We start from the raw sequence: 22041 nt of genomic DNA, 5'->3' as shown, positions 1-22041 counted from the left end.
AGACCTCATATACACTATTAGATTTTCTGCAGATTTTTGTCTTCAGATTTACCAAAACCATATAATATGAGGTCCAACCTTAAGAGTTTCAATTTGTATGCAATCGGACAGGCCCTTGTACTACATGGTTTTGGTAAATCTGAAGACAAAAATCTGCAGAAAATCTAATAGTGTGTATGGGGCTTTAGAGTGGTGAGACCTGACCCATAGCTTGCACTGATACACATGAAAACTCCACCTGATGGATGGGGTGGACTGTGGAGGGGTTAAACTATTGCTAAGATGATTCACAGTAAAATAAATACATTCAGATACTTATATAATTATATGTTAAAAGATTTGTTTCCCTTTAAGGAGATTTGGTCTCTGCTCTTCCCTGTACTGTCTTAACATACGCAACCAATTAAAGACAGAATTAATTTTGGGTGGGGGAAATGAAAAGAAGATAAGGGCTGTAGAAACTTGTTTGCAGCACACCTGCCTAAGGTTCGCGACAGGTATGTTATCAGGAAAAAGTCACTTTATGTACAAATGTTTTCTGCCTGCTTCTCTAGAGGCAATATTGGACCCACATTTAACTAATAGGCTTTTTTAAGTTGACCATAGACCGATCCAAATTCAGCAGGGACCAACCAAATTTCAATCAGTGTGTGACTGTCTCTGTTGCACAGAAATCGATTGACTTTTATTGAATGGACAAGTTGGAAAACTTTTGTTAGTCAGCTGCTGATCAGCATTAGGTCCTGCTGTCAGAATACAATTTCCGGGTGGGGAATTGGGAATTCCTCCATCCACACAAAAATGATTGTGTGTATTTTTTCTTTTTCTCAGCTGGCTGCCATCTATGTATAGCTCCCAACTGTCCCTGATTTGGAGCAATGTCCCTCTGTCCTCCTCTTTTGTCCCTCATTTTGGTCTGATCTATATAGTTGTATATAAAATGCACTTTTTATCTTTCAAAAAGTGTTTCCCAGTGCTAAACCTTTCATCCAAATTCTAAATTGCTGCATTTGTACATTTTTAAAAGCCAATATAAAGGAATAGTAGTGGTAAAAAAAAAAGTCCTTGTGGATTTAATTAACTTTTTTTTTGTTAAGGGGGCGTGTCCTATGCCTATATACGTTTGTTAGTGGGTGTCCCTCGTTCCCATCTCAAAATCTTGGGAGGTATTATCTATGGCCAGGTTAAGTTTGATGTTAACTATAGCATTTGATTAATTTTAATGCTAGGTTCACAGCTTAGTGTTTTTGCAGCCAGTGCTTGCACTAGGGTTGCCACCTCATCCCTTTAAACCTGAACACATATGAATTACACAGGTTCTGAGGCTAATTTTATGCAGATAAGGCACCAAGTGAGTTTATTACCACCTTAATCAGCAACAGTACCTGTGTAATTATTCAGCTGCAGAACCTGTGTAATTTAGTATGTGTTCGGTTTTAAAGGGATAAGGTGGCAACCCTAGTTTGCGTGGGCATGGCAGCCTATTCAAATTAATGGGCTGCCATGCCTGTGTTTCCAAAAAAAAAAGTGCATGCACCTTTTCAAAAAATGTGGCTGCAGGGAAATTGCATGGTCTTTTTAACCATGCAACTTTTTTTTTTTTTTTCCCTGCGGTTCCTGCAACCGCAAATACGATGCGGGCTGAGATACGTGTGGTCGTGCCATTTAGAATTAAGGGTAGTGCGTTTTCACTGCGGGTGGTTGTGGGCACTTGATGGGCCCGCAGGCACATGCATATGTGTGAACCTAACGTAAGCCTTATTTTAAGGCCTATGTTGCCTTACTGAAGTTTGGCACATTTTGTTTTGGTAGACATTTCTTTTTTTTTGTCTTTGACTTGTATCCCAGATCTTTAGGGGCCCATTCATACTGCATAATTTTTTTTTTTTTTTATGGGCCCCAGCTCAACCGCAACCAAAAATGGTCATGACCCATTTTTTAATATAGTGCACCACAATGCATGAAATCTGCATTGTGATGTCATTCACTACTGTGTTAGTTTGTTGGGTGGGCCGTTGAAAATGCTTGGCTTTGTGGTGATATGTTTTACTTTATTACACAGATCTGAAGGAGGTGTTCCCAATGCCTGGTGCACACAAGGTGTTATCAACTCAGCAGGCTGAATGGAAAAAAAACCTGAGAGGTTGCTGTACTAACTATGCAATGATGGTGCAGCGATCTCCCCCACTTTCCTTTTGTGTTCTGACAGGGGGACCGCCCCCTTGCCAGAACACACTGGTCAGAGCTCACAGCTATTGTCTGCCGGTGCTGATCAGATACCAATCAGCTTCTGGTTTTCCAGTCGTGAAATCGGCTTCTGTTGGACAAGCAGCTGTACACACGGGCCAAAAGTTGGATGGTTTCTACTGTAATGGCTGATTTTGGACAAAATTTGTATGGGGCGTAAGTGTTTTTTGACAACATCCTGCCCCTGTGGATCCAATATAAGATGTACGCACATGACCTGCTTTGCTAAATCATGAATTTAGGTGTTTTCAAGTGATCCTGGGTTCACTTCTCATAGATCGAGAAGACCATAAAAACAAACATTGCACATGATTGTGGACATCGGGCCAAAAGCATTTTGGGTAATCCTCTCTACCCACAAAATGCTGCCCAGGAAAATTGATGTACATAGATGGTTATTAAGTTCACAGAAAACCTGTAGTGTGAGAAATCTGTAGGTGTGGAATTCATTTGAAAATGAGTTGCCAGGCTGTAACATTGATCCAGCGGCTTTGGCATGTTGAATCCCTGACCCTGAACACGTATGCAGGTCTGGTGTTCTGACCTCACAAGGTCAGAGATTTTGTTGTACGTTTATGTGTAGCACTACCCCGTAGGGGTTGCCGGTAATAGGGTTCCCCACTGCTGCACAGCCAGGCACATAACATTTTCAGCTTGTATCCAGTCAGTGAACAGTCCTTGAGCTTTGGTTTTAGGTTTTATTAGGGGATAATAACTTGGATAGATAGGGGAATGGATGCCCAACATGACCGTAACAAAACCAGGAGCAACTTCCTCCCCATTTACAGCTCCTCTTGTACAATTCCAGTTATTTCTTCTTTGGTATCTAACAGTCTCTGTTAGTTCAGCAACAGCCCATTACAGGCTAGGAACTCTGTCCCTTTTAGAAAGTAGCACAATGTGGTGTGAACTGCATCCCATTGTACCTCCACTCACCTGTAGACACCGGTCCCAGTTCTACCACTTGCAGGAAGTGCTAGCCCACCTGACTGCTCTTCCACCAGCCCACCTGGCTGCTTCACTCTTCACCCGACTGACTCCTTGAGATCTCCCAGGGCAAGGTAGAAAATATTTAAGCACACTGCTATCTTCCAGGGAGACCTGCTACATGTGCCAATCTGCCACATCTCCCCCGCTGTAGGTCCCTGCACCGTGCTGTAGTATTCACACTGTCCTCCTTGCTCCCACTGCCTCATAGAAAAGCCTAATCCAACTTGTTGTAGGATCCTTCCAGGCCAGCCACCTGAGCTCTGGCCCCAGGTAGAGCCCCTTCCTGGCAGGGGTCCCTGGATGGTCACCGACCGTCTCTCTCCGCACTGCATCTCCATCTTCCACCTGACTTCCCCTGCTGGCATGGCTCATCCATATTTAAGGGTTGGCTTAGTCCCCTGCCAGGCCCACTGCCAAGGGATTGGCCAAGCTCCCTTTAACATGCAGGACAGCCCTCATAGCCTCCACCCACTAACTTCTAGAAGTTTCTCCAAACTTCCAGATCCAGGGGGAGGTACTGGAGCGCTCCCTGCATGAGTCACCCAGCCCTAAACTTTAGTAACCCTGACCCAATTAGACTCACAGGGTTTAACCGCTTGCCGACCACCCGCCGCAGTTGCACTGCGGCAACATGGCTCGGCTGCGCGAATCGCCGCCATGTTACGTCGGTAACATAGACGGCCACTAGGGGGTGCGTGCACGCCACCGAAGGCTCAAGCACACCCTGCTCGCCCATGGCGCCGATGCTAGTGCCCGGGATCACCGCCATGCTCCCGCGATCGCTCGGGGCATACCGAGAACCGGGATCTTTGTGTGTAAACACCAGTTTTTGGTTCTCTGAGGGAAGAACAGACAGATCGTCTGTTCATACAGAGTATGAACAGCGATCTGTCTTCTCTCCTGCACAGTCCCATCCCCCCTTCAGTTAGAACACACACTAGGGAACACATTAACCCCTTCACTGCCCCTAGTGGTTAACCCCTTCACTGCCAGTGACATTTTTACAGTAATCAGTGCAATTTTACAGCATTAATCGCTGTAAAAATGCCAATGGTCCCAAAAATGTGTCAAAATTGTCCGACGTGTCCACCATAATGTTGCAGTCCCGATTAAAAATCACAAATTGCCGCCATTACTAGTAAAAATAAAATGAATAATAAAAAAGCCATAAAACCATCCCCTATTTTGTAGACGCTATAACTTTTGCGGAAACCAATCAATATACGCTTACTGCAATTTTTTTTTCTCTCTACCAAAAATATTTAGAAGAATACATATCGTCCCAAACTGAGGAAAAAAAAAAAATTTTATATATATTTTTGGGGGATATTTATTATAGTAAAAAATATTGCGTGTTTTTTTTTTTTTTTTTTAATTATCGCTCTTTTTTTGTTTATAGCGCAAAAAATAAAAACCTGCAGAGGCGATCAAATGCCACCAAAAGAAAGCTCTATTTGTGGGGAAAAAAAAGGACATCAATTTTGTTTGGGTGCAATGTCGTACGATCGAGCAATTGTCAGTTAAAGGGACGCAGTGCTGAATCGCAAAAAGTGCTCTGGTCAGGAAGGGGGTAAAATCTTCCGCAGCTGAAGCGGTTAAACATGAGTCAGAATGTGCTTTTACCTACTCTGACACTAGAAGCACACTAGATGGTGCTACATATGTATGCTGGAAGACCATTCTAATTGGTCAGAAACCTTTATAGTCCAAGTCACAGGACACATTGTTTGTGAACTCCTAATATCCACTAATTGTCGCTAACAAGGATTGTATATATTGCACTTCTCATAAAATGAGTATGCTATAAATATATTGACATAATAATGGAATTTTTTTTAATATGCAGAATTTCCTTGTTTATGATGGGGAAAGGAAGCCGAGTTGTTATTTGTGGATTCGCCACAGTTGGAAAAACTGCTATACTTGAGCAGGTGATCTATGGAAATCATGTAGTTGGTAAGATTCTAGAACATAATCTGTAGTGGACCATTTGGTATAAATGCATTAGAAGATGGATGTCATCATATGTGTCACCTACGTGTTTAGTAAAAGGTGGTGATATTCCCTATACATAATTATCTCTGCCATAATTTGCTGTCAGAGACAGGTTTCCATAATTCTATAAGGCACCATGCCCATTATTACTCTTGTCCCATTTCCAGGTAGCTGGTTAGAGTCAATCTGTTGCAACAGAAACCTTAGATCAGCCACTGCTGCCTTGTTTTCCATTGTGTAGACTACAAATCTCTCGTTCTCATCCTTGCTTCACTATGAAGTCATGACCTTCAACATAATGCAGATCCGGTACCTCTTAAACCTAATGCAGATCATATACCCCAACACTTTATTGGCTACAAGCTTGGCAAGTCAGTGTCTCGGGTCAGAAGCAAGGATAAAGGAGACAAACCTCTAAAAACAAGTCCCCAATGCCAGCTACCATATGTCTGTCCTGACAGATTTCCCTGAAAGTCCTTTCAGCTATTTGGCTGTATAGGGCAATCAGACAGAATTCCCCTAATAGAATTTTACTGCTTTGTTTGTTTATCCACACACTTAAGCCTCGTACACATGATCGGACTTCAAACAAACTTTTCCGTGGATTTCTGTCCAAAGGGCGTTGGCCGTGAACTTGGTATGCATACACACGGCAGGACTTTTTCAGCCAACTTTCACCAAATCGCGTGGTTTTTCAGCTCATTACCGCCACCCTTTAGACAACTTCTGTATTGTTGTCTGATCTTTTGCACTGGTTCTGAGCATGCGTGTTTGTACTTTGGACTAAAGTCCGATGGATTTGTGTACACACGATCGGACTAGCCGACGTAGGACTTTTGTTGCAGGAAAGTTTGTCTGTTCGCACAGCCAACATTTGTCTGATGAAAACCGAAAAAGTTTGTCCGATGGAGCGTACACACAGTCGGATGTTGCCTTAAAACGGGTAATTTGCATGTTTGTTGTCAAAAAGTCAGATCGTGTGTATTGGTCTTAAGTGTGCCGGATTTATAAAGGGGCAAAAGGGGTAACTGCCCTGGGTCACCTGATAGAAGCCCCCCCCCCCATACAAAAATATAAAAAAATTAATTGATAATAAAATATATAATCTTTTATTAAATGTATCTTGGAAAGTAATATTTTGCTGGTCATTATCTGTAAAAAGCTTTTACTCTGGACTGGTACATTGCATCGTTTTTAAAAACAAATTTTGTGGCAGCTCAAGCGAACCACACATAGCGCGGTATGACTGCGCGTGTGTGTGCACACATGACCTCAGAATGACATTGTGCCATGCATTTTAAAAATGCGTGACTGTCACTGAGACTGTAATATGTGTATGAGGGGCCCTCAGAACCTGAAGTGCCCCGGGCTTCCCAAGGTCTAAATCTGGTCCTATATAGACCACAGGGAAATTCTCATGTTTATTGTCCTTTAACTGTATTTATTTAAAGAAGAACTGCAGTCTGCTCACATAATTTGTAATAAAAACATCTTTGCCGTTCTGAAACTTCCCTCCAACCACTTTGCATATTTAATTTTTATATACTGTGATTCTGTACTTGCCAAATATGCTGCAGAAAACTCCCTCCACTAAGTCTGGCTGCAACCATTTTAACTGTGGGCTAGTTAAGGCTGCTGCCTGTTCACCTCCCGGATTTACATACACACAGAGGCACAGCTCCAGCTCTGCAGCTCTCATTGGCCCTCTTATGACTCACCCCCTCCCTTTCTGGCAAACTCTCACAAGAGTGAGAGAGAGAGCTATGCATGATGTCATAAACCTAGGCTTTTTCCAGACAAGAAACAGGAAGTAGGCTATAAGGTATTTACTGGCAGAAAAAAATGTTTTACAATCCAAAGTTAAAACAACAAGGGCCGAAAATGTAATAGATGGAAAGTTGAAAAATGATTAAAAGTCCGCTTTAAGCTGAACTCCAGGTATATTTATTGCATGCATACATTTATCCATATAGGTAAAAGAGAGCCAGCAGCTCGATCTTCCACAATGAAGGAGTTTATTAATTCAGGTGTAGTACAAAATAACACAGGGCTTACACGTTTCGGCCTGTAGCCTTGGCATAGCCACAACAGGCTATAATTAAGGCTACATGCCAAAACACGTAAGCCCTTTACTGTGTGCCACATACAACTGGATTAATAAACTCATTAACTGCGGAAGATCGCACTGTCGGCTTTCTTTTACCTATATGCTTGGTCAGGTGATAGTAGGACACTACAACAGTGGCGGCCCGTCCATTAGAGGAGCACGCCTCCCCCATCCATGCATCCGGCCCCCTAATCTACATGCAGGGCACCGGATGCATGGATTCCAATCAGGGGGTGTTTTTTGCTTCAAAAAAGGGTGGGCTCGGGGCAAAGAGCACTGCACCCTGATCCCATCTAGTTGTGTGATAATGGCGAATTGGCTGAAAGGACAGGCGATCCTATTGGATGCCTAGGAGGAAGGAGGAGATGCACGGCGGAAGTCGCCGTGATGAAGAGGAGGAGGAGACGCTATAGAAGCCGCCGCCCATAGGTGTGCTGCCTACCTAGATGGGGTATGTGCGGTGCTGGATGACTGACCATGAGATCCTCAGGTGGGGGGGGTGGGAGTCAGTGGTTGTTTGGCGCCCCTCCAAAAAAAGAAAACGCCAGTTTCCACCTCGGGGAAATATAACAGGTATTTTATAGTATACTTCTACATTTATCCAGCTTGGATCAATGCAAGTATGCATATCCTATGCCAGAGAGGCAGCTGAGGAAGCTGACCATCACTGTTCAGCATTGTTACCATTCAGAAAAATATATATATATATATATATATATATATATATATATATATATATATATATATATATATATATATATATATATATATATATTATAATATAATTTTTCAATGAATATAAGGCAGTTTGTGCGTGAAGGGGAAGGGAAGTGACATCACAACCTCCACCTTGTTGAATCTGAGAACGCCTTGTGTTCATTGAAAAGAAAAAAACAAGGCGTTCTATGACTGATGACGGTGCCAAGAGTGACACCCCACCACCCCCCTGGTGTCAGTGTACATAGGGAAAGCCCCTTGCACAGGACCTGGAACATCCCCACTCTCACTATATCAGCACTGACTAATACAGTGATTGCCAGCTTCCCCAACAGCTCCTCAGGTATGAAAGATGCATATATTACATTGGGCCAGCTTGGACCAATGTTATATAGGTAAGTATGTAATGAAGATCATACCTGGAGTTCAGCTTTACCAACCTAACTTCGATTCATCCACTGACAAGTAAGAGCTTGTGTTGAGAAAATGCAGCGGGCTTTCAGGTGCCTGTTGCTTGCCTTTGACATCAGTTTGAGATGCTTCTGAGATCATTCTGAGGTCTGACAGGTGCAATTGACCTATTTATGACCTGCATTTGACCTCCTAATCTGCATCAACCTGCTTCAAGCTGCTTTTGCAATCCCATTGACTTGAATGCAATTTTGACATGAACAAAAAGCAATCACAGACCCTAAACATGCCCTTTTTGTTCTGTAAGAACTCTGCTTCCCCATTTGCAGGTCAGGAACACAGTGACACCTTGGAAGATGTTTATATTGCCTCTGTGGAAACTGACCGTGGTGTGAGAGAGCAGCTGCGTATTTATGACACACAAGGACTTCAGGATGGAATGGAGCTGCCAAGACACTACTTCTCTGTTGCTGATGGATTCATTCTCGTCTACAGTGTGGACAGCTTGGAATCTTTCCGAAGGGTTGAGCAGCTTAAAAGGGATGTTGACCGATTCAGAGATAAAAAGGAGGTTTGTTTTAAAGAACTTTGCTAAGCACTTAACTAAAGGCCTTTCTGTAAAAATACACTTGTAGCAAGGTCTTTTACCTCTTTTGATCTAATGAGAACCTCCAAGGCCAAAGATAGCTGACATCCTTCGATATGTGGTGGGTTGTAAGGCAAAGTGGGTGCAAAGATGGTGAAAGTCATTGGGCGCCAGACACTTCTTGGCTGTAAAAGAGGTTTTGTTTCTTTTTGACAGTCCTTTTTATATATTTTGGGGATGGAAAGAGGGTTAGGGCCAGGACACCCTTAGATAGTTGCAAACTCAATTGGCAGACTCAAACTTCAATAGGAGAACAGCCGTACAGGGAAAGGCCCCAGCAAGGTGCCACTTCTGCATGTGCAGGATTTCTGTCTCCTATGGTAACAGTCCTTTAACAATTCCTAACTCAAACGTATCAGTTCTTTCAGCTCCACTACAACTGCTCCTTGTAATTCTTCAATACTGAGCTCCCGGTCTCTCACTAGACCCACTAATTCACGGACTATGAATCCCTTGAGCTCCTCCAAGGTTTGCGGTTGTATGCCCTCAAGCGTCACCCCCGCTTTTCTGCTGGGTCTCTAGCTTGGCACTCCAGATACCGGAGTATCAGGTACAGAAACTACTTTTTGAAATCGGTGCAGCATCGCACCGATCAGGACGGTGCCATTGACAGCAATTGCTGCCGATTTGACTTGTGATTTGACATGTCAAATCACATGTCAAAATGCTCCAGTGTAAACCAGAGCTTAATGATGGATCCATCAAGTGCAGACTAGGGATCAGCCGAACACCCCCGGTTCGGTTCGCAGCAGAACATGCGAACAGGCAAAAAAATTTGTTCGAACACTGTTAAAGTCGATGGGACACGAATGTGAAAAATCAAGTGTTAATTTTAAAGGCTTATATGCAAGTTATTGCCATAAAAAGTGTTTTTTGGGGATCCGGGTCCTGTCCCAGGGGACATGTATCAATGCAAAAAACAAATTTTAAAAACTGATGTTTTTTCAGGAGCAGTGATTTTATGTAATGCTTAAAGTGAAACAATAAAAATTTAAATATTTCTTTAAATATCGTGCCTGGGGGTGTCCTTAGTATGCCTGTAAAGTAGCGCACCTTTCCCATGTTTATAACAGTGCCACAGCAAAATGACATTTCTAAAGGAAAAAATTTCCTTTAAAACTGCTTGCGGCTGTAATGTATTGTCAGATCCTGGCAATATAGATAAAAATCCCCCCCAAAAATGGCGTGGATGTCACCCCCAAAATCCATACCAGGCCCTTCAGGTCTGGTATGGATATTAAGGGGAACCCCGCACCCAAATTTTTAAAAAAATGGCGTGTGGGTCCCCAGGCAATATATTCTCTGAACAGCAGTATATATACTATACGGCCTGCCCTATATACTCTGCAGAAAATTGGGGCTTAGGTGTTGGTGGTACCAGAACACTGTTACTCTTGTTGGGAGCCGGAACGGGCCCTGCTGTGAAATATATCAAGAATTGTAATTGCATGCCCCTTATGACAAACGCGGGTGTCAGATCCCTGCCCTCCTCGCTAACTTGCGACTAAGGATGGCCAACTTCACACCACGCTGTCACTTACGTAACAATGCCTCTGCGCCCAGCACATAGATTTTCCAGCTTGCGGGACCACAATCTAGGTGCGAGCAGCCTGAAAGCAATTGTCACTGGGCTAATTATGCAATTAGACCGAGCCGAGCAATACCAATTATAATTTTGAATAAGCGTCTGCAACACACACTGCCACCACAGACAGGTCTGCTCAGAGGCCTTACCCTACAACAGTAGCGCTCTTTTGAGGCAAGTTTGTTTATAGCTTGCATTAAGAGCTTTAGAGACAAGGTTAACACTTTTCAACATAAGGGTTTATTATGAAAAGGTCAAGTTGGTACAAATAAAACATTTACAGAAAAAAGATTTTTCAAAGAGATGACAATATACAGCCACAAAGAAATAAGGTAGAATTGGTAAGGAAGAATTCTTGCAATTCATGTCCAAGGGTTGATCAGAGTTCGATCTGCTTGGATGGTAAAAGAACTCCCTGTCGTCTTGGCTTCTCCTCTTTTCTGTACTTGATTTGATTGTAGCCGTATTGATGCAATTGTGACAGAAAATTGAGTACTGTCCGTGATGCTTTTTTTTATTTGCACTAACATACAAGCTTTCAGTACTGCTTGGACCTTGAAGAAGGGGACATACCCTGAAAGCTTGTCCTGAAAGGGGGTGTTGACAGTGACCAATCGTCTGGTCATCTTGTTTAGGGGTTGGTTGTTGGGAGGTGTCTACACTCATGACCATGTCCCAGGTACACTTTGTGATACATATTCATATGTATGCATCTCTACTGTTTTATAGACTGAAAATATCCATATTATTGTTCAGCGTGAAATTTGCTTCAAAACAAATCTAAACATGCTATGTCTCCAATGTCTAGTTTACTTAGGAGGAATAAGGAGTACCAGTGGTTTCCCATATGACCTGACATTGAGGTGTATGGACTTGAAATGTTACAAATTATCTGAGGAAACTAAATATGTCCATATTATGGCTGTGCTATTATTACTTTGGAAACATGCTGAAGTTTCATACTTATTCCACTGTTTTAAGCTTTATGTGCATTCAGGTATTTACGACCGGTATCTGCTGGCTCTCTGAATTGAGAGGGTAACAGTTTTACGACAGGCCTGAACATCCTGCCAGGCGACATGAGCTGTTTTTACTGACCTAGCCTGGTTCTGCTTTCTCTGTTGAGATAACCTTTCCTTTGAAATATAAACCTATGAATTCCTGATACAAGGGAGGAGGGAGGGAGTTCAGATTGTTCTGTAATGTTACATTGTTAACCAAGCTGTCATGGCTGCCCTAAGGTTCTCAAACAGCATGGCGACTAGCTACAGCTTCTCATGTCCAGTACGTGATATCGTTACACCCCTGTTAAACAGGAGCAGAAAAATTGGGCCTTTGGTGCCATAACACTGTAAGCCCTCACAGTTACTCTTGTTGGGCACAGGAACAGGCCCTGCGTTGAAATATTATATCAAAAATTGTAATTACATGCCCCTGTTTAAACAGGGACAGAAAAATTGGGCCTTGGATGGTGGTGGTGCCCTAAACCAAGAATATTGATGGAAGCTAGCATCATCAAGATTGAGGAGGAATAGGATAGTCAGCATAGGCCATCTTCAAGGGATCCCACATCGATAGCAAATTCAATCAGTTACATCAGCAGCGGGTGCTTGATAGCTGCTGATCCAAGACAGGTTTACATTCATAAAAATGAATCAATCAACAGGGTCTGTGGACAGGTGCACTCTTTAATCTGTTACAAACCCTCCAGCAGCACTGAATGCGGCAGGATGAGTTCTTCAACCTTACCCTTGTAACGTGGACCAAGAAGGGTTGCCAGCCAGTAACGATCCCTCTCCTTGATACCACAAATCCTAGGGTCCTTTCGCAGGCTTTGCAGAATCTGGGAGGCCATGCAGCGTAAGTTTGCAGAGACACTCGATTCTGAGTCCATTGGGTCACTGAGGATGATGTTGTCATGAACTACCTCCTCCCAGCCACATACAACTCCTTGGGTTTCTGGGGACTGAAAACCATCCCTTGAAGACTGCTGCTGAGTGTTATCCTCTACATCCATGCTGACACAATCCTCCTCCTCCTTCCTTCCTTACCTGTCAAGGCCCCCTCTTTATCCAAAGAAGGAAGTCCTCCTTTTCCACCCGCTGTTCTGCCTCAAGTGCCCTGTCCATGATTCCACAAAGCATGAGCTTCAACAGGAAGACTAGAGGGATATTGTTGCTGCTCACCATCCTTGTGACCTTCTCAAATGGTGACAGGACAGTGCATGCATCCTTAATCAGTAGCCACTTGAGTGGCGAAAAGAAGCCAAGCTCCCCTGACCCTGTCCTGGTGCCATACTCGCACAGGTACTCATCGATGGCCCTCTGCTGTGTGTGCAGCCACTGCAGCATTGCCAACACTGAGTTCCACCTGGTGGACTTGTCACAATTGAGGCAGTTGGTGGATGGGTTGCATTCCCTTTGAATGTCAGCCAGCTGAGCACTGGCATTATATGACCGGCAGAAATTACCACAGACTTTTCTGGCCTGCCTCAGGAGATCCTGTAAGCCTGGGTACCTGCTCAAGAACTGCTGCACCACCAAATTCAGGCTGTGTGCCAAAAATGGAACATGGGTCAAGTGTCCCTGTTGGAGGGCGGAGAGAAGGTTGGTGCCATTGTCGCATACAAACATTCCTGGCTGAAGCTGGCATGGCGTCAACCACCTCTGAGCCTGCCCCTGCAGAGTTGACAGAATCTCTGCCCCAGTGTGGCTCCTGTCCCCTAGGCAGACCAACTCAAGCACTGCATGGCATCTTTTAGCCTGACTGCTTGAATAGCCCCTTGAACGCTTACTGAGCACCACTGGTTTAGAGCACAAATCTGCAGAAGAGGCCATAGAGGAAGAAGAAGAGGTGGTGGAGGAGAGAGCTGTGGCAGAATCACCACTAGCATTTTGGAGGCGTGGTGGCAGAACAAGCTCCAACAACACTGAACCCTGTCCTGCATCCTTCCCAGCTGCCAGCAGAGTTACCGAGTGCACCATGAAGGAAAGGTAACGTCCCTGCCCATGCCTGCTGGACCACGAGCCAGCGGTAATATGAACCTTACTGCTGACCGCCCTGTCCAACAAGTCCAAAACATTGCCTTCCACATGCCGGTAGAGAGCCGGAATGGCCTTCCGTGAAAAGAGATGGCGTTTTGGAACCTGCCACTGAGGTACAGCACATTTCACAAATTCATGAAAGGGGGCAGAGTCTACCAGCTGAAAAGGCAGCAGTTGCAGTGCTAGCAATTTGGCCAAGCTAGCATTTAGACACTGAGCATGTGGATGGCTGGGACCAGATTTCTTTTTACGGTTCAGCAACTGGGGAAATTTGCCTGCTAAAATCAGATGGTGGTGTACTGCTAGCAGATTGGCTGCAAGTACTTGGGACACCTATTGCTATACCTTCATTCCTCTCAGTGCAGGTTTTTGAGAGGACTGGAGGTATAGTAGGGTTGGAGATCCCAGATGAGGAGCAAGAAGTCCGCCTTTTTTTCCTTTGTTTTAAACCTAAAAAAAAAAAAAAAAAAAAAACATAAAAAAAAGCACAAACAGCAGAAAAGGAAAAAAAAAAAAGAGCACCTGACAATCTGGTCACACAGAAGTAGGAACCGAAATGCAACATGTTCAAGCATATAAAAATAGACAGAGATCATTGCAAAAGGACTTAAAATAGGTACAATAATAAGGGATATAGGCATATCAGTAGGGCATAACAATAGTAAAGGACTAGATATTAGAGATCCCTGGGGCACGGCCTATCAATGGTCAAGCAAGTGTACCAAAATCAGTGTTGAGAAAGGGTTAACAGGCTAGCCAACCATTTACCCCAAATTTTATGAAAGGTTTTATTCCGTTTCCGGATTTCAAAAGTCAGTTTATACAAAGGAATAGAGTCATTAATAAGTTTTAACCAGAGGGATTTCAGAGAGGTCTGTGCACCCTTCCAGGACAGTAAGATAGTCTTTTTAACATAAAAATAAAGTATACGGAGCATCTCTTAGCATGGGACGATATGAGTAAGTCACCAAAAACGCCTAACAGGCAATTCTTGGGGTGAATTATGTTTGGGAGGCCCAACACTGTCGAGATAAAAGCACCCACTTCCTCCCAGAAGTCCTGGACTATTGGGCATGACCACAGCCACGGAAACAGACAGACAGCCGAGGGCAAGAGACCCATCCTATGTAGCCTAGCTAGAGTAAGGTGGGTCTGATGAGAAATTTTAACCTGTATGATGCGGTCTCGGGAAGCAATAACAGAAGTTTTATACGTATCACTAAATTCTGACCAGTCCTCATTTACCATGGAAATATCCATCGATGTCCACTTTACCTGTGCTTTATGAAACCTAGGGTTGAAGTCAGACATTAGGGCTGCATAGTAAGTGGATACTAGTTTAGTGGGATCTGGCTGCCTAAGCATTTTTTCCAACTGGGGCAGGTCAGTGGGATCATCTAGGGAACCATATTGGGCATGTATAGCATGTCTGAGTTGGTAGTAAAATAAGTACGATCTCGGTAGGTCAAAGTCCAATCGTAGCTGTTAAAAAGTACAGGTGACATAAATATTTAACACCTTTGGAGTACCAATGATTGGCATCCGGAAGGGAGTATAATTCCTGCAGGTTAGGGTTAAACCACAGGGGGTTGTTGGGGGACTTCAGCCAAGAATTTTTAGATATCTTCATAATAATGTATTTGAATAATGAAAGGGAAGTAGAGTGTATGGAGGTTCCGAGGCGGTCGGGGACCCAGCCTCTGTATATTCTATTATGTAGGGTTTCCAGGGAAGATGCGATGGCCCCCTCCGTGGATGTACAGGCATTAGCCGGAACTGGGCTTAGCCAATCATGTATGTGCACCAACTGGGATGCCAAATAGTATAGGAAAAAGTTAGGAAACGCTAGGCCTTCCAAGTGAGCTGGTAACCTCAGTGTTTCGAGTGCCACCTTGGGGGATACGCCCTTCCACAGGAAAGTAGTACATATTGTGTCTATGCGTTTGAAGATGGCTTTAGGTATTTTACATGGAGAGTTAGTAAGGATATAGAGCAATCACGGTAAATAAATCATCTTAAGAATATTGGCCCTCCCCATGAGGTCCAGAGGTAAGCCCATCCACTGTTTAGTCTGTTCCTAAAGGCAGGCCAACAGAGGGTCTAGATTATTGGTAACATATAAAGATAAGGGGGTTTCTACCAAAACTCCGAGATATCTAAAGGAAGACACCACCTGGAGCTTGGAGTCCGGGTGAATCTGGAGAGGGATAATCGCATCTAAGGGAAAAAGGCTGGACTTGTCCCAGTTAACCCAGAATCCAGAGTAGTCCCCAAAGGTAGTGATCTCCTCCAACAAGGCCCGCAGTGACTCATTCGTATCAGCTAGATACACCAATGTGTCATCCGCATAAAGTGACATGCGCTCCTCTATATTAGCAATCAGGAGTCCTTTAATTAAAGGGGAAGAGCGAATGCGAACTGCAAATGGCTCCATGGCCAGGGCGAACAAGAGGGGTGACAACGGGCACCCCTGTCGAGTGCCCATAGTAATCAGGAATGGATCAGTAATGGAGGAATTGACCCGGACCCGAGCCGTCGGGGGGTATAAAGAAGTTTTATCCATGCTACAACACGGGGGGCCAAGGCCATACATCTGTAACACTCGGAAAAGGTATGGCCACTCCACACTATCAAATGCCTTACAGGTGTCCAAGGACACAATGGCGCGGGTAGGGAGACAGTCGTGTGGATATTGCAGGTTGTGAAACAATCTGCGAATGTTCATTCTGGTAGACCTGCTGGGTATAAAGCCTCCCTGGTCACTATTGACCAGGGATGCGACTACATTATTCAAACGATTTGCTAATATTTTGGCCAGAATCTTAACGTCCACATTAATGAGCGAAATTGGACGGTAAGAGTCACAATTAAGTGGGTCCTTTCGGGGTTTTAATAGGAGTATTACCTCTCGCATCGTTGGGGGGAGGGTACCAACATCTAGGGCTTTGTTATATGCCTGCAAAAGGAAAGGGGACAGAGGTCTTTAAATTTTGTATACCATTCGGTCGGGAAGCCGTCAGGTCCAGGAGTCTTATGTGCGAGCATTTGAGAGATTGATGTAGCAATCTCCTCAACTGAGATAGGGGCCTCCAGCATATCACGCCCCTCATCTGATAAGGAGGGAAGAGATATGTCAGCTAAGTAGTCGGTCAGCTGAGATTCATCATAGTCAAGCCTAGAGGTATACAGCTTTGTAAAAACATAAAAAGGAATCCAAGATATCCCCTGGATTATCACTAACGGTACCTTGGGCAGTAATGATAAGTGGTATGGAAATGGGAGAATGGTCAGATATGCCAAGAGACGTCCGGCTTTATTGCCATGTTCAAACGATTTCTGAGAAACATGCAGCATGCGTTTTTGTGTGAGATCCAGCAGCCGCCTTTTTCTTTGATGTGGGTCTTTCAAGTGCTGTTGCCAATGGACTGCATGGCAGGTCGTCATATGTCTGGTCAAGCATGTGGTGCCCAAGCGGCTGCTGTTCTGGCCACGCTTGATTCGCTTCAAACATAGATTGCAAACCGCAACGGTGCGATCTGCTGCACACGTGTCAAAAAAGGCCCACCCCAAAGAACTTTTAAAAGTCAGCAGCGCCCTGCACCTGCGGGGCTCTGTGGTGGGATGCAATAGGGTGGCTGCCCCCTAGCGGACACCCTGCCTCGTTTGGAGTTGTGCCGCCTCCTTCTCTCTGGCACCCAAGTACAGTCGGTGACCTCATCATCCCCTCCCTCCTCGTCACTGGAGCAAACTTGGCAGTATGCTGCATCTGGGGGAACATGACTGCCAGTTTCTTGTCCTTCTTGGGCACCCCCTCTCTAGGTTCATGTTACTCCTTTCCTCAACCTGGGAACCAACATTAGAACCTTCAAATCGCTGCACATCCACCAGCAGCATGTACCCAACACCGTGGTCGAATAATTCTGGGGACTCCTCTGTGCATCATGGTGGGGCTACGGAAGGAGTGACTGTGGACAAGGAGCCGGTGGAATAGGCTGCTTTGGCAGCTGCGTTGGAATGCAAACTACTACTCTGAGCCTGGGTGACAGAGGATGAGGATGACTTTGTTATCTACTCCACCAACTCTTCTGCATGTTGTGGCTTAATAACACGGCCAGAAGCAGAAATAAAGGACAAGCGTGCCCCACGGCCACCTGCAGAGGATGCACCATGTCCACAACACCACTGTTGACTGTAGACACAGAGGCTGCTTGCCCTCTTTTAGTGGCCTGTGAGCGTCTGCCCCTCCTTGGTGGCCTTCCGGACATGATGTATTTTTTGTTTTGCAACACCACACTATACTGTATTAGATATTGTGTACAGCGCCTGAAGTGTATTAAACTGTACACACTGTATTAGAGATATATATAAATTTGTTTTAGATGCTGTGTACACTGCCTGCACTAGAAACTGTACTACAGCTGCACTGTATTGTGTACACCACCGGAAGTGTAGTGGAAACTGTACACACTGTATTAGATACTGTGCACACCACCAGAAGTGTATTAGAAATAGTACACTACAGAATGCACTGTAGATATAGGGGTTGATCAGAGGGGGACATGCAAGGAAAATAAACAGCATTTTTTTTCTTGCACATGACTAGATGATTAAATCAGCAGAGCTTCCCCTCATTTCAGATCTTCCCCTCAGATCTACAGCGACTGCACTTCAAAGTGGATATGCCTTTAGTAAATCAACCCCATAGTCTACACTGGATGCAGTATGTGTGTGTGTGTGTGTGTATGTGTATGTGTGTATATATATTTATAAACACACACACACACACACTCTATCTCTCACAATCAAATACACTGCCACCAGCTGCATAACCTGCCTGATCTAACTCAAGCTATCTCCACACCAACAACACTACACACGGCACACGGCCGTCATGTAGGCAGCCTTATATAGTGTGGGACGTGGATTAAGTTCCCCTGAGCCATGATTGGCCAAAGGTACCCTGCCTTTGATCAATTATGGCTTTCTTAGCAGAGCGCGCTGTGATTGACCAAAGCATGCAGGTCAGGTGCATGCTTTGGCTAATCATCATACAATTTTCTGCGGACGCACCATAATGTTCACTCTTCGGCGAACACCCGATGTTTTGACCTGAACATCGAGCTCATCCCTAGTGCAGACTAAGGTAGCCCATAGATGACTCAATATTCTTTCCTTTTAGCACAGGTGTAAAGGAAAGAAAATCGCTTTATTGCCCCATCAACATGGTCAGTATTGATGGGGGTGTGTGTGTGTGTGTGTGCGTGCTATTGTGTACTGGCGGTGGGTGGGTGCGGGGTAGGGTTGCCACCTGAACACAAATGAATTACACAGGTTCTGAGGCTAATTTAATGCAGATAAGGCATCAAGTTGGTTTAATTACCACCTTCATCAGCCACAGAGCCTGTGTAATTCATAGATGTTTGGTTTTAATGGGATGAGGTGGCAACCCTAGTGCGGGGAGCCCTCCCGGCTGTCAGGACATGGTGTTTACTGCTAGCGGCTTTAGCTGTCAGCAGTAATCGTATGTAAAAAAAAAAAAAAAAAGCCAACAGGCTGGTTGTACCCTAGTTGATCGATCGACTTTGGTACAATCAACCTGTATATACATGGATCAAATCTTGACCAGTCCCTGCTGAACTGGCTAGCTTAAATAACCATGACCAAGGCTGCTTGGCACTTCGTTTTGAATTGTTTGGATGAGTTGAGAGGCGTTCGAACCCTTGTCATGTTTATATTGCTGTCTGTTCCTCACTGGGGAGAGTCACCTTTCCTGTTTGTCCTGGTGACTATTGTCACAAAAAAACAGAAAGTGATGGGAAATGCAAAATTTTACAATTGACGTCATAGCAACCCGAATGAAGTTGAAATCTTCCATTGCAGACATCTCCTGGTGACCACTGTCAGAAGGGATTTACTTGTGCTTTTCTATTGTCTCCAAGAGAGAAAGTGGATTGGTCATCTAATTTCCTGTTGTGTCTTCAAGAGATTAAGAGAAATGGGATACAGCTGTAAAAACACTGGTGGTAGGGGCTGTGCTTAAAACTCCTGGTTATCAGCCAAACTGGTACCCCTTCCAAGTTACTTTTTCCTGCAGCGTGCTCAAATAAGTCATAAGTGCACTAATTATTTAATCCTTACCGAGCAGCTCTATCTATGTCTGCTCAGTCTGCTGTAAATTGATTCATCAAGACTGTGCCATGAGTACATAAAAAGAAGTTGCTTTTTCATTGCAAAGAAAGACGACAGAATAAATTGGTTGCCTATAATAATCCTCTTTAAAAGAAGCAAAGTGTACCCAATTGGGCACAGGAGGATGGTGGGTGCAACAAAATGTATTATATTAAAAGCCTACAGTGAAATAAATGCTATCTAATTAAGGGCAATCATATAAAAGAAACCATCAGGAAATATTAAAGTGGAACTAAGTTCTCTTGATCGGCATTAACCATTTTTAATCCTTATGCTGCTAGCCTTAGCAAATAGTGTGTGTGTGTGTGTGTGTGTGTGTGTGTGTATATATACTTCCTGTGCTAAACCTTCTTCCTTTTTTTTTTTTTTTTTTTTTTTTTCACATCTCCAGTTGCTTCCTGGTTTTTGGCCTAGGCCAAAATGGTGCCATACATCCCAAGTCTTCATGGGCATTTTTATTTTCATCTGGAGGAGGAAGTTTTTGGCGTAATGTGCAAATACTGTATGATGAACCTATTTGCGCATTACGACACACTTACCTTATGATTGCCTTAGAGCTCCAGTGTTGCGATGGCCATGGCCCCCCTCGTTACTGGCACAATCTCTTCAGTCTTAAAAAGCGTTACTTCTGCTTTAATTTATTCTACCTATGCGTAATTTTGCACGCGTTACTACTCAGTACCTGTGTGAACAAGCTCTAAAATGGCGTTCAGTGGTCTGTAGGCTTTAAATCCTCACCGCACCGCATCCAAATTCTGCACCGTATTAGTGTGAACCGAGACTGAAAGAGACCAAATAGGAGAAGTTTTGTTGGGGCTTACATACACTCAGTGTAACAAAATGGATGCTTTTCTTTTTCAAGGTGGTGACCATCATTCTGGGAAATAAAACAGACTTGGAGGACTACAGACAAGTGGACCCAGAGATGGCTTCACAATGGGCAAGAGGCGAAAAAGTAAAATTATGGGAGGTGACTGTGGCAAACAGACAGACCTTACTTGAGCCATTCACGATGCTGGCCAGCAAACTCAATCAGATCCAAAGTAAATCAACCTTTCCTTTGCCAGGGAGAAAAAGTAAGGGGACCCCATCTTCTGATAACTAGTCTACAGTATTGCATCTCTTTATGCTTATTCAGAACTTTATTATAGAGTTTTGTGCTGATCCCTTCAAGGCACTGCAGTATGCATTATAACAGATGCTGATTACTGACATAATGAAAGAAAATAACGTGTTGTCGTAAAATGAAATTATCAATTCTTTACTAGGTCCTATTTACAGTGTAGAAAAGTAAACAATCACACTATTGTACCAAATTTGTAAACCTAGGTCATGCTTCTCTGCCACCTATATAGTGCATTTGCCTTTGATATGCGATAATTCAATATGTTCTGCATAATCAGTTCCCTCCCAGAGAGACTATTGCTTTTTTTCACAGCATGGTTCCCGTGTTGGTTATGGCACTGCATGGCCTGGTTTCAGCATGATGTCTTCCTGTGAGCGGCACCTGGTATCGTCTACATGGATCGCCAATCCACTGTCACTGGTCCCTTGTATAAAGTTCCTCTTTGTGTCAATAGTTATGTTGATTACTTGTAAATAAAGGCTTTGCTCTTAAAGTGGATCTATCACTAAAATTCACTTCATATGAATCAGAAGAACACATTGGCATTATCAAATCCCATTCTAGTTTTGAATAAAGTGAAAAAAATTCTTGCCATTAATGTCTCGTGCACACTGGTATGGGTGTTTAGACCCTGTGCATGAGATCTGGTGTTCTAGCTAGTTGGAGGGCACACCGTCCAGCCTGACTGTGGGCAGCCTGTCAAATTCTATGTGAGTCTTACAGCAGATGGACCGTGCCCTCAAGGGTACTTCCTTTTAGGGCAACATGCACTCAGGGATGAATGCCTGGAATGCAGATTGCTTGTGTTCTGGGCATTTGTCCTTGGGTGCATAGAGCCTAAGGCTGGGTTCACACTGATGCGGCCGCAGGTCACAGAATGGGGTCGGGTGCGTCCCTGTACACTGATTCAGGTGCGAATCTGGTCTGAATTTTTGCCTGAATTCGCACCTGAAATGGAGTCAAAGACACATAGGACCCTTTTTC

General features: G+C 44.0%; 1 protein-coding gene across 1 annotated transcript; it reads left to right on the top strand.

The window, feature by feature from the left end:
- The first annotated feature begins 378 nt into the window (after nt 1-378).
- Nucleotides 379-21550, top strand: NKIRAS1 (NFKB inhibitor interacting Ras like 1). Its single transcript, XM_073630234.1, has 5 exons — nt 379-497; nt 5084-5193; nt 8797-9038; nt 20794-21007; nt 21370-21550. Exons 2-5 carry the CDS (start codon nt 5097-5099, stop codon nt 21429-21431), a joined length of 615 nt encoding a protein of 204 aa, XP_073486335.1. The 5' UTR covers nt 379-497; nt 5084-5096; the 3' UTR covers nt 21432-21550.
- Nucleotides 21551-22041: the final 491 nt, after the last annotated feature.

The sequence above is a fragment of the Aquarana catesbeiana genome, linkage group LG05 (assembly GCF_042186555.1).
Source record: "Aquarana catesbeiana isolate 2022-GZ linkage group LG05, ASM4218655v1, whole genome shotgun sequence".
Lineage (NCBI taxonomy): Eukaryota > Metazoa > Chordata > Amphibia > Anura > Ranidae > Aquarana > Aquarana catesbeiana.
This window is presented reverse-complemented; position numbering and strand designations above follow the sequence as displayed.

Coding starts and splice junctions, on each gene's coding strand:
- NKIRAS1 (XM_073630234.1), top strand. CDS start 5,097: ATGATGGGGAAAGGAAGCCGAGTTGTTATTTGTGGATTCGCCACAGTT. Junction 9,039..20,793: donor GATTCAGAGATAAAAAGGAG/GTTTGTTTTAAA, acceptor TTCTTTTTCAAG/GTGGTGACCATCATTCTGGG. Junction 21,008..21,369: donor TCCTTTGCCAGGGAGAAAAA/GTAAGGGGACCC, acceptor TTTTTTTCACAG/CATGGTTCCCGTGTTGGTTA.